Raw genomic sequence first — 13,591 nt, forward strand, 5'->3', positions numbered from 1 at the left:
CAGATCTCCGTCACCTCTCACTATTTACCTGAATTTGGTTCAGCAAATGTGTATTGAGCGCCCCAAGGGTCCATAGATGAACGTGGAGCTCACAGCCTGGCAGGGACTCCGCAGCAGTACAGCAAACATGGTGACAGAGGTGTGCACACAGCAGCTCCCAGAGCACTCTGAAAGGGACAGTTGATGAATTCTCAGTCTTACCTATACAGCCAAGCAAATGAAGCTTCAGACTCCTCCCTGCCAAGCAGATCAAGGCCCCCTAAGCTCTTCTGATCTTTAGATCTGTCTGAAGTCTGCAGATGGCCTCCTTTGGGAGCCTGGGACCTACTGGAGATGGTGGGGCTGAGACTAGGCCTCCAGGGCCGAGTAGAGCTTGCAAGACAGATAAGGGAGAAAGGAAACACCACACAAGGGAATGCCTGGGAAAGTGTATGGTGTGCTTTGGACTAGAAAGAGCATGGGTTAAGGAGCCAAGGCAAAGATGCAAAGGTGGCAGAAAAGGTGAGGGAGAGTTGAAGATGGAAAACATGCTGGTGCAGGTTGTGAAAGGTGCCTCTACCTGGCTCAGCAAACCACCTGTTATTCCCTGAACATCCCAGGCTCTGCCAGGTGAGCTCATATTCACCCTTCCAACGCAACTCAAATGTCAACTCCCAGGAGACATAATCACATCTTCTTCCTAGTCCACTGAACCTCATACGAAATCTATGATAGCCCTTTCCACATTTAGGGCTGCCGTGCCAAGCTGTACAGGTTGCACACTGTACAAGGGTGCCTGGATAAGGGTGAGTAAGAGCTGCAGCCTGTTTTGCTGTCCACTCTGTGCCCCTGAGTATATGCCTTCTTATAATTCTTTTCACCAAGAGAAAGTTGCCTTTTTCTAATTTATACAAAGGTTTCATATGTGCTTAGTACGAAACCTAAACATGTAGACAAGGACTTGTCTATATTAGACTATAATTATTTGCTCAGAGTTTTCTCAACAAATCACACACACATGATTCTCCTTAGTATTAGCAGCCATTTATTCATTTTGCCTCTATCACTAGGATCAAAAGCAGGGTCCACAAATGTCTGTGGGGTGAACAAATGGATGCACAAACATGGTCACTCAATATCTGGTCAGGACCACTATTCTCTTGAAAGTGTGGTTGTTCTGTTCTAAATCGATCCAGCCATCATTTAACAAGTATGCATAATTTTCTGTGGACTGGTTTTACAAGCTGGAATCATAGATGCTTTATCTTCTTTCTCTTGGACACATCTAGAGCATACATCTTTGATTCCTCCTATTCTTCCAGTATTCTCTCTTCTTTTCTTTGATGTGTCATTCCTGAATCTGGATCAGTCCCAGGTGTACTGGGAAGGTAGTATCCTTTCACATTGTCATGCTATTGATAAAGTAAATGTTGTATTTGATCAACATTTTCAGAGCATCTTCCCTCTTCCATATTCAGACCAGATAAGGAACTGAATGGCTGGAGAATGGGTTGCATTGTGTCCCCCCAACACAAAAAAGCTGACTGCCTAACCCCCAGTACCTCAGCATGTGAGCTTATTTGGAGACAGGGTCCTTGCAGAGGAAATCAAGTTAAAAGGAGGTCGTTAAGGTGGGCCCATAATCCTGTAGGACCAATGTCCTCATAAGAAGGGGAAATTTGGACATAGCACACAGGGAGAATGCCACGTGAACATCAAGGCAGAGATCAGGGTGATGCCTCTGCAAGCCAAGGAATGGCAATGTTTGCCAGCTGACCAGCAGAAGTAGGGGAGAGGCATGGGACAGATTCCCTCACAGCCCTTGGAATGAGACAACCAGGCAACACCTTGACCTGGGACTTTTAGCCTCCAGAACTATGAGACTCCTGCTGTTTAAGCCACTTAGTTTGTGGTACTGTGTTCCAATAGGCCTAGCAAACTAATGCAGATGGATACAAAGGGACCTCGAGAACAGGGCCGGAGAAGCCAGCAGTAGTGTGTGCTGTTGGATTTAATAAGGATGTGTTAACCTCACCCGGGCAGTCCTGTCCTTTCATAAGGAAATGCATCCACTTTCCTTTGTTCTCCAACCAAGTTGTGTGGTAAGAGACCGAGTTTGATCTGAAAGGTTCTACTTTGATGCAACTGGTCAAGAAACTGTGGAGGAATATCTGATGCTTGGGACAATGGGAATAGCAACAAATGCAAACCTGGTTTGCAAATCCAGGGTCCTTTTATGTTTATCTTAACACCCACCCGTGGTATTGTACTGTTGGGAAACGTGCTAGCATGCATGCAGCAAGGAAAAACTGGTTAAAACACAATGATCACCAAAGTTACTTCTGTCTGATGTAAAAACTTTACATCTTTAAACATTAAAAGTTTCTGTATTTTTAAAATATTCCCAAGTCAACTGTAATAAGCTACTTTACATCGAGAAAGAGAACAAATTAATTCTATCTTGAGGATTGTGAAACTATCCAAATTAATCACTCGTCAGCACTTCTAAGTGATTCATGACATATAATTGCTCAAATAATCTTGCATAGAGTTTGAGTTAGTTTTGAATGCTTCACTCATTTTCTTCCAATGGGTTCTAATTCTTCCCTTCTGAATTGGAGTTTAAATGGCATTGGAGTTTAAATAGTACCTAAGATCAATATGCAATTTTTCCAATCACCTGTTCCAGGCTATTTTCATAACTTTCTTTGTTACTTGTAAACTATACACAGAAGAGAGCAAAATTTCATCTTAAATAGAAATCCTTCCACAACCGTTTCCTGTGGGACTCTTCAATGCAGCGTATCTATTTTGGAAACTGTCATTTCATCTATATGTTAAGGTTACCTTGTTAGCTTCCTGCTGCAAATGACTGTCACTTTTCTCTTCCAGACCATCTCTCGGGAAGACCTTCTCCTGCGCCTGCTGGAGTGTGATGTTATCATTTACAACATCACTGAGAACGTGCAGCAAGTAGAGGAAGCCACGTGGGCGGTCTCTGGTCAGTGGGGTGCACTCTTTTATCTCCAGGGACTATATTTTTGTGCAGCTTACTGTGCTTAAGAGTCATTTAATGAACAGTAGGCAAATTAGGGCTGTGGAAGAACTGGTCTGAGACTTACCCAAACTATGAAATCCATGCTAATGAATGTGCTTGTGGATAGGTACTTTTGAAGAAGAGAATAGTTTTAATCATCAAAAAAAAAGAAAAGAAACATTTACTTTCAATTACTCAACCTTGAGTCATTCCACAGGCACTTCTTAAGGAGGTAGGGTTAAATGTGCTGGGGAGATACAAAGATCAGTAAGGAAAGGATTATACCCTCAAGGCACTTGTACTCACACAGGAAACCTAAGCCTCAAAGGAGAAACGTTACTGCAACACAGAGAGCAGCGTCACAAAGTACATGGAAGAGTGATGTGACTTTCATGGGGAAGGATTATTTCTAACTGGAAGGATTCAATTCAATTCAACAAATGTTCTCTGACGGCAAAGGTCAGGGAAGGCTTGCAGAGAATGCCTGCATTCTGAAAATGCTTTGTACTGTGGAAGTGGGAAGAGTACAAAAAAAAAAGAAAATGCTTTGAAAAATGTGATGAACTCTAAGGACCTCAGGTCTAAGAGAACAAGGTGGTATTTAGCAATTTGGTGCTTTCGTGACTTATTTCCTCCTTAAGTCTGGAGCAAAGAGGAAAGCAAATCAGCTTATCTGAATAACCATTTTAAGCCAGAACAGGCAAAGAAGACATATAGCACAGTATACCTCAATGCCTTCAATATTTTTGTTTTAGGTGGATCAGACCAGAGGTTGGCAAACTTTTTCTGTAAAGGGCTGGATAATAAATATTTTTGGCTTTACAGGGAAAAAACCAGCCATAAACAACATGTTAATGAATAGGCTGGGTTCCAATAAAACTTTATTTACAAAAACAGGCAGTACTTTACCAACCTTTAGATCAGCAGCAAAGCTATATTTTGGCTTAAATTCAAAGAAATGGAATGAAGCCTCAGGAATGATTGTACCATATTCAGAGAAATGGCGACAGGAACACAGATGTGTCTGTGGATGTGTGGATTCCTCAGGAGCTTAGAATGTTTGATTTCTCATTTATAACTTTGTGCCTAAATTTCAGTCAGTAAGGAACAAATCAAAAAACATGGAGACTGCCATCTTTTGGAACAGAGCTTATTTAAAGCCTACTTTCTGCATGTTGTCCCTTTGCAAATATTTACAGATAATATATAATTGCACCACCTACAATAATAATCAGAGCTAATGTTTACTGAGCACTGTTTTGTGCCAAGCTTTGAAAATTGATTTTTCTTATAATGTATACTTGCAGTTTTCTTTAAGTTTTTAAGAAATTTTTTCTGGAATAAAACCTGGACATGTTTTGAAAATTAAAAAAGCACAGTAGGGATGGGGTGGGGAGTAGTTTAAAAAAAAAAGAAAAAAAGCAAAAGAAAAAAACACAGTAGGGCTTAGAATAAAGAGGAATAATTTCCTGCATTTCCTTTCTACCCTGTCCCTGGTTCTCCAAAGCAACCTCATTCCCCAATACATAAAAGTACCTACGTGGTCTGGGCATGGTGGCTCATGCCTGTAATCCCAGTGCTTTGGGAGGCTAAGGTAGGAAGATCACTTGAAGTTAGGGGGTCAAGATCAGCCTGGGCAACACAGCAAGACCTTGTCTCTACAAAAAAGTTTTAAAAGTTGGCCAGGTGCAGCAACATGCTCCTGTAATCCCAGCTACTCAGGAGGCTGAGGCAGAAGGCTCATTTGAGCCCAGGAGTTGAAGGCTACAGTGAGCTATGATCAAGCAAACCGCATTCCAGCCTGGGCAACAGAGTGAGACCCTGTCTCTAAAGAAAAAAAAAAATGGCTATGTGAATGCTTCTTGGAAAGAGCAACAATTCCCTGCATTTCCTTTCTACTCTATCCCTACTTCCCAAAAGCAACCTCATTTAATACATAGAAATGCCTACATGGGTGCCCTTGATTGTGAATTTCAGACATTGACCACTGACTTCCTGCTGTACCGGATGTGCATCAGCCCTTTCTTAGGACCCCCCCCCATGGTCCCTCAAGGGAATTTGATCATTCCTCAAACTATGACATTGCATTTCCTTTCATGAGTTTTAAAATGTAGACAGTGTCTTACTGCTTCCTTCTTCATTCTAACAAAGAGCTTTAAATAATTAAGGAAATTTTTCTTCTCTATTTGGAGGAAAGGTTTCAACTGAATCACATTGTTTTTTGAGACAGGGTGTTTGTGTCTGCAAGAAAGTATAGGCAGGGACCCTTCTCTGCCATCAGAGTCACCTGGGGGCACGGGGTTGGTAGGGCTGTGAAGAATAGGGGTAGGGACTTCGTCATTTTACCTGATGCAATTCTTAGATCTTGTTTTTCTTACAATGGATATATATTGCATTTTAATCATGTTTTATTAAATTATTTTAAAATATTGTAGAATTCTCTTAATTTTCCTTTTTCAGATAGAATGGAAGGAAGGCAAGATGACATAGGCAAAAGGAATAAATTATTAGTAATGAGAGAAAATATTTGCATATATGGATAAAAGGTGTGTTCAAACTAGAACGAGCAGATCGTTTTAGATCCATTATAAATACCATAAATAAAAAAGGACAACTCAATTAGAGGACCTCAAAGTGTGCCAAGTATTCACAAAATAGGCCACACTGAAGCACAGCACAGGGGAGAGGTTAAAAGAGCAAAATTAAATTGAAGAGACAATTTCTGTTATTAGAATAAAAATAGAAACTAAAATTGACATTTGAAGTCGAGATTAATATGTGATCATAGTGTTCTTAGACTGAATTCAATAATACTTTCTCATCTTAGGGGAGAAATCCATATATTTATTGGATCCAGGATATCAGCATTTCATATTTTTGCTTATTGTTTAGGGAATCACCTCATGAGCCTAAAAACATACCATGACAACTGCACCACTTAGACCCTCTGACAATTCAATTAGACTTCACTTTATAGCTTAGATTTTTTTTCTGGACAAGTATACATTATGAATAATATTTTCATGAAATCACTTGCCGAATGCATTCAAGGAGAATCTTGTAGCCCTCCTGCAAAGTGAAAAACCCTTTGAAAATCAGATGCTCACCTTCCTGCCCACCGCAAATTACTTCCTTCCACAACAGCTTTAGCTGAACAGGGCTGCCTTATGTGAACCCTTAGGAGGCCTCACCTTCAGATTTGGAGCCTCTGTCGTCCCCATCCGCAGCTGCTCCCCTCCCTGTGCAGCTGGCCGGATGGCATGGCAGGGGGTGCACAGGCCCGGTATCCAGGCGGCCTGGATTGGACTCTTTGCCCCATCACTGCGCTCTGTATCTCTGGGCAAATGGTGCCTTGGTTCCCCCATCTGTAAAACAGAGAGAATTGTAGTGCCTCTCTCATAGTTATGAAAATTCAGCAAAACCCATGCGTTGTTCTAATTCACATCAACTATGATTATTACTACCACCTGCCCTCCAAAAAAGGGAAAGCACACAGCTACAGGCCAGGAAACAGGAAACAGGCCAACCTTATGAGCTGAGCTCAGAAGGGATGGGGCAACTGGAGGGAGAATTGGAAGAACAGTGGTGGGAACAGGAGAAGCATCATGGGTAGCACCTTCCTGGTGTTAAGTTGCTCCTTGAAAAAGAGGCAACTTCAGGCCCCACTGGTAACTGACGATATAAGTGATTTCGAAAGCAAGTTGTGCAAGGATGCAAATAACTGCTCTGCTTCTTGGTCCCACAGCACTGAGTGAGGAAATCGTCCATTTCGAAAAACGAAAGGTGTTTATTTTACTATCCACGGTGATGACTTGGGCGCGATCCAAACCCCTGGACCCCGTAAGTAGAGTGTTAGCTTTCCTTTACGTAACAGTTCACATTTAATATTGAATACCTTGTAATCTGTATGCAGAGGGAACTTCCTACAATGGGTTGTGTATCTTACACTCCTGAGCCCAATCCCATAATAAGCACTCAACAGAGTTTATGGACTCTAAGCACATTCAATTCTAAGGAATTCCATTGTTTTATATGTCACTAAGACAGAAAAATAATGCTGCCTATTAAACTATAGCAATGCTTACTTATCTGTTTTATTTTAAACATGTTGAAAGAGCTCTCTTTTAGACATATTTAGACCTATATTTTTGTCACTTACATTCTTGTGCATACATTAAAGGAAAATATAAGCAAAATATAGTGGTTATAATATTCCCAAAACTACTTCATATCCAGTCTGTCTCTGAATCACACCTACATCTTTTCTTTTTTCACACAATAATTCAGTGTAAAACCTGATTGATGTCATTTTTTATAATAAATACTTTCCTATAAAGCATATGGTTGTTATGTTGCAAGAAAATATGGACCGTAGCCATTCTTCCAGCATTGCTCATTCTCTTTGCTAATACCAGATTGACATTTGCCACTCTGTTCCCATGTCTTGGTGCTGATTCATGCCTTTTCGCTTCAGTGCTGAATCATAGTATACTCTTTTAAAAGACATTTCTAAAAGGCAATTAATCAACAAGAGCAGTACCTAACTCAATTGGAATTGATAACAATGCGAACAGTGTGTTCAAGGTCGCTGGTGCACCAGCAATGACATTGTCAGTGCTTCCTGGCAGACCATAATAATAATAAGCCATTGATTACAAGACACAGTCTAATTTCAGAGATGTTCAATGTGACAAAAAACACGCGTGTTAGGATCAATGGAATCTATTATGTATAACAAGGAAATATTTAGGGACTTACCGCACTCGTTATACCAAATGCCATCTATTTGTTTGTCTTTCCCCCGTGGACTGAGAGATCTGTTAGGGCAGGACTTCAGGCACAGCTGAATTTAAAAAGCAAAACTTTAGTTTTTTAATAAAAATTATAGAATTTATAGGGAAGGATTTCTCAAAGAAGACAAAATACTGCTTAATAATTTTAGAAATGGATGAAATTCAGCTTCAATTAAATTAATGAAGTAATAAATGATACCGTGTCTGAGATTTGCTTCTAAATAATCCAAAGGAATGAGGAAGTAGGTGGGGGTGTAGATATACCAAGATTGGCTGCACAAGACAAACAGGTCTCTCCCCAAAAGTGTAACTGAAGGGGGTGTGGCAGAGGAAGACCCTGGCGTCCATTTGAAGTCAGAGTGAGCTGGGTAGGACTTTTGGCTACAAGTAACAGAATCCAGTTTTCTTAATCAGAAAGAGGAAATTGCTGTAAAGATATAAACAGTGGTTGGCAAAATCCACAGACAGAGATGCCACTGGGCATTGGGATTGGGAGCTGTAAATCAGTAAATCCTCCCCACTTTCCTTTTTGCTCTTCTCTGCTTCTGTCTTTCCATCCTCATAGGAAGTCTTAAGAGCAAGGAGACCAGTTCTAAGTAGGGGTCATTAACTTAATGAGTTGGAAAAAAATCATTGTAAAATGATGACCTTGCGGAAGATATATCTTCAGTTCTGTCACTGTGAGAAATGGTCCAACAGCAGCCCTCTGGGCATCCCTGTTACACAAATGTTAGTCTCTGACACTGTTTTCCAGTAAAAGTAACTCCAGGACCCTTTGGGAGGTAGTTGATTATGTGTCTTGGGTCAGTAAAAATCTGGATAGGCCTGGAACATACCGTGTTTTTGTTTGTTTGTTTTTAGCGATAGGGTCTCACTCTGTTACCTGGGCTGGAGTGCAGTGGCACAGTCATAGCTCACTGAAAGCTCAAACTCCTGGGCTCAAGCGATCCTCCTGCCTCAGCCTCCCGAGTAGCTGGTACTACAGGTGCGCACCACCATGCCCAGCTAATTTTTCTAATTTTAGTAGAGATGGGATCTTGTTCTTGCTCAGGATGGTCTCAATCTCCTGAGCTCAACCAGTCCTCCTGCCTCGGCCTCCCGGAGTGCTAAGATTACAGGAGTGTGCCACCACACCTGGCTAATTTTTTAAAAATTTTTTTGTAGAAACAGGATCTCACTGTGTTGCCCAAGCTGGTCTCAAACTCCTGACCTCAAGCAATCCTCTCGCCTTGGCCTCCCGAAGTGCTGGGATTACAGGCATGAGCTACTGCACCTTCCTGAAACATATTGTTGATGCTAGAAAGCCAAGATATGTTCAGAGATGGCATGGGCAGTGCTGAAAGGACAAAGAGGGTTTCCCAACAGCAAAGCTGGGAGAAGCTGAGCATCACAGAAACAATTCTGTGTGCTGGAGATTTTCCATCTGCCCCTCCGGATTCTCCACCCTGCTCTAACCTTGCAGTCTGGCTCAGCAAGCAACCTTGTCCTCTGCTCCCCACTGGGTTTGGCCAATGGGAGCCCTGGCAAGAGGATGGGAGAATCAAGAAGCATGAGGTCAGGGTATTTATTCCACCAACTACCTTCTGCTGCTGGTAGGCTGGGTCCCTCAACACAAGCCACTTCTGTCAGACACCGTCTCTACCTCTGGGTTCTAATCGTAGCCTGCTTCCTCAATGTTCTCGGACCTACGAGTGGTACAGAGCACCCTGTTACTGGCTCCAGGCTATGCTGTTTCTCTACACCGTGCTCACATTTGTGTAAATAATCTTTTTATTAAACTTTCCTCAAATTACCCACTTTGGGTATGCGATTTCTTTCCTGCTCGGATACATCTTGGTTACATATGGTTACGTGAGATCAGTTGAGTTTGTGAAAAGCCGTGACTCCGTAATGCAACTCAGAAGAGAGAGGCGAATGCCAGATTGTTGTCGATGCTGCTGGTTTCCTGTCCAACAGCCACCCCACTGTGCTCCTTGACAGCTGAGCCTTGATTTGTTCAGGTATCCACACTGCCCGTGAGATCCAGGGAAGGAAGCCTCTGTCTCCAGCTCCAGGGGAAAATCCTAATTGATCCAAACCAGCCATGACGTCCCATTCTTCTTGCCAATGATTGGCTAAGGGGGGGGCACACAACCCGACTCTGGGAGGTGAGAATGTAGCAAACCCCCCAAAATGTGAAGTGGCTTAAACATGGTGGAAGTTTATTTCTTGCTCATGTAAAATGTAAAACAGGTGTTCCTAATGATCGAGTGAGTGTCCCAACTCTAATTTGAGACCAGGCTCCTTCCACTGATGGCTCAACCACCCTCAAGAGCCATTGTGTGCCCCTGCATCAAGCCTGGGGAGGGGGGAGAAACACAAACAATCACACATTGGACACTTTATGAACCAGGCCTAGAAGAGGTGCTCATCACCTCCGCAAATTCCTTCAACCGAAACCCAGTCCCGTGGCCACGCTGACTGCAAGGGAGCCTGGGGTATGGGGCCTAGCTGTGTGCCAGGAGACAAGCTTGTCCAGTCTCTGGCGCAGAGGAAAGCTGGCCAGGAGACTTCCAGGAAGAGTTCATCCCCGAGACTTCAAGTCCCTCTGGGGACATTGTCACATCTGGATACGAAGCTTTGAGCTGCTGCCAGTTTTGCTACAGTCTTGCAGAGGAAAGCCACACCCAGAGGGAGGCAGAGCCCAGAGGGCATCCGAAGAGCAGAGCCAGGCCAGCCCCCAGTGCCCGGAGCCACCTGCTGAGGACGTCACTATGGGAGATGATGAAACTCCTGGTGTTTAGGTCATGTTGAGTTTGATTTTCTGATACGTGTAGCCAAAAGCACCCAGACAGATACAAAACTGCATTAAGAATCAGCTTTGACACAAAAGAAGGATCAGTATAGTAGGATGTTTTCATTTGTATTAATTTCAGTATGTAGGAGAATCTTAATACATATGGGTTTTTTCTTCCTTAGTATCTATCTATTTTTAAACCCTTGCTATGTACTTGTTCCTGCATATGTGAGTAAACGGGGGTCACCAGGTGACCCTGATTCAGCCAAATAGTCCAGAGCAAGAAGGACTGACAGGCTGTGGTTGTCCCACATAATAACCAGGTAGGAAGAGTCAAATTTTCCCTTTGATTCTTCAATAAATCTTAATTGAATTGTTTCAGATGCGTCCCTCCATGGGGCTGCATGTCAGGCTGAGCCATGGAGAGAGTGAATAAGAAGTAGAGCTCAGTGGACTGGCAAGAAATATTTTTCATCACTGATTCCCAGGGTCAACTGATATTTCATCTTATCTGGTGAAACCAGTTTTTAAAACAACTTACACATGGAATGTTCTTCTTCACGTGATTGATCGGGGGAGGGGCCAGTGTGGAAAAGAGAAAAGAAGAACACAATTTAAATTAAAAAAATAAAACTACATACATGGCAAGAACTATCAAGAAATTGTTTATTTAATACCCTTATGGAATCACAGTGACAACTTGCCTCCATCTCTTGGAGGAGAGAATCCAAATATCTCTTGGAGGAGAGACTCAAAGTAAAAGTCTCTCCATTTAAACTTTTAATTTTGTTTAGGTTAAATTTAAATTATAAAAATTGGCTTGCTAAAATATTTGTTTCTTTTTTTTTAGTTGTCCAGCTAATTTCTTTCTATTTTGTTTTTTTAGTAGGGAAGGAGTCTCAAACTTGCTCAGGCTGGTCTTGAGCTCCTGAGCTCAAACGATCCCCCCCGCCTCGGCCTCCCAGAATGCTAGCATTACAGGCGTGAGCCACCGCGCCCGGCCCGCTAAAGTATTTTTAAGAAAAGTAACATACTGTTAAGATAAGCAGTAGTTTTAAGCTTTATTTGAGCTTAAAGGAATACATCTTTGGGCTTAGAAGTTTTACATAGCTCTAATGCACCCCGTTGGCACTTTTTCCTCTCTTATAGGATGATAATGAAGTTCCATTTACTGAAGAGGATTATCGAAGAAGAAAGCCCCATCCTAATTTTCTGGACCACATAAATGCAGAAAAAATGGTTCTCAAATTTGGAAAAAATGTAAGTCTGGAGTAACAGAACATGTAGGGTAGGAAAAGTTCTTTCTGAGACAATTTGCAATGGCTTCTTTCTCCTCAACCCTGGTCAATGTATGTAATAATTTTCCTCCTTTTTTGAGGACTGTCTGCATAGCCAGGGCTGCTCCCGGATTTACCATACATTATCTCAGCTCTTTAAACATCATACTTACACGCACAGATCACTGAGCTTCAGGCTCAGCCCAGGACATACGACTGCCCTTAGGGATCCTAGGCCAGGTTCTTGTCCAGCCTAGTGAGTTGAAAGCCCTTCTCAGTACCCAGCTGAGTACCCTGATCAGTACTCAAGCCCTCGTCTACCAAGGGGTCTTGGGTCCCGAAAGTCACTTGGCCCAGAAGAGGCAAAAACTCAGAACTGGAATGGAAGAGGAAGGGACCATGTTTACCCTGTTCCCAGAATCCCAGAATTTGTTTCTCAAAACAAGTCTGAAAAGAGCATATTAACCTCATCCTACAAATAAGAAGACAGAGCTTATTTGCTCAAGGTGACATAACTAGGACCCACCAAGCACTGTCCTGAGCACTTCTCAGCCTTGTCTGATTGGTCCTTTCAACAATTCACACTGAGATCCACCAGCCACCAAAGCCTGGGGGTTTTCTTACATTTTCTTCCTGACTCCAAAACCCCATCATTCAATCTAGGTTTATCTTGACACAACCTTGGCCACCGATTATTAAGAAGCTGAGAAGTTCATATAAACAATAGTTCATATAAACAATAACAACAATAGCTTACTAACCTTCTGTTGCAGCAAAATTTATCATTTTGACCTATGTCTACTGTAAAACGATTTCATTTCTCTTGTCTTTCATCAGAAGAGGTGATGGGAATGCCCTGGTAATGAATAAGTGGTAACAGCTGAGAAATCATTGAGGGCTTGCTTACTGTATGCCCAGATCGTGCTAAATGTTTTACTTATGGTGTCTCGTGTAATCCTAGAGTATCTCATTTTTAATCCTCGAAATTCTGTGAAGTAGATACTACTATCATCATCCCCATTTAACTTATATAGCACTTACATAGGACCCAAAAACTTCTAAAGATTCCATTCCATCTTTCCCGTTAGTGGAGGACCAGTGATATGTAATAATAGTGCTAAGGTGACATCTAGTGGTCTTAGAGGATATTACAATTGGAACTCGGAATATCTCAAGTTCTTCTGCCCTGCTATAAAAAATATTTTCTTCAGCAGTACAAACACTGCGAGTATAAAATATTTGAAGAAAACAACATAAAATTAGGAATTCTATCCCATTCTCTACTCATTAACTTATGATCTTAGCCAAGTCATTAAACTTGGAGTTAAAATAAATTTTAAAAAGGGACTGGATTAGATGGTCTAAATTTCACTCAGTTCCAACTCTATAACTATGTTATTGTATTAAAAGACATAATTTCTTGATCATTTATGTCTAATTTACTGATTGAAAATGTATGATCACACACAAAAAACTAATTTAGGTGAATAATAGTCTAAAATGGGGAAATATATCATCTTAATATCTTTTTTATTATAAAAATATTACACTTGTCCTTTAAATGATAAAATCAAAATTTTGAGGCCTGGCATAGTGGCTCACAACTGTAATTCCAGCACTTTGGGAAGCTGAGTTGGGGACGATAGCTCAAGGCCAGGAGTTCAAGACCAGCCTGGGCAACATAGTGAGACCCTGTGTTTACCAAAAAAAAAAAAAAAATTAGGTGGAC

General features: G+C 41.7%; 1 protein-coding gene across 1 annotated transcript in view; it reads left to right on the forward strand.

Moving 5' to 3' along the window:
- The window catches only part of AK7 (adenylate kinase 7), a 90,253-nt gene that overhangs the window by 8,099 nt on the left and 68,563 nt on the right, over window positions 1–13,591 (forward strand). Inside the window, exons 3-5 of the mRNA XM_012650077.1 lie at window positions 2,872–2,980; window positions 6,762–6,856; window positions 11,735–11,845. Of these exons, the coding sequence (XP_012505531.1) occupies window positions 2,872–2,980; window positions 6,762–6,856; window positions 11,735–11,845 (315 nt within the window). The remainder of the gene's footprint in view (window positions 1–2,871; window positions 2,981–6,761; window positions 6,857–11,734; window positions 11,846–13,591) is intronic.

Source organism: Propithecus coquereli, unplaced genomic scaffold (genome assembly GCF_000956105.1).
Source record: "Propithecus coquereli isolate 6110/MARCELLA unplaced genomic scaffold, Pcoq_1.0 Scaffold310, whole genome shotgun sequence".
In the NCBI taxonomy this organism is placed as follows: domain Eukaryota; kingdom Metazoa; phylum Chordata; class Mammalia; order Primates; family Indriidae; genus Propithecus; species Propithecus coquereli.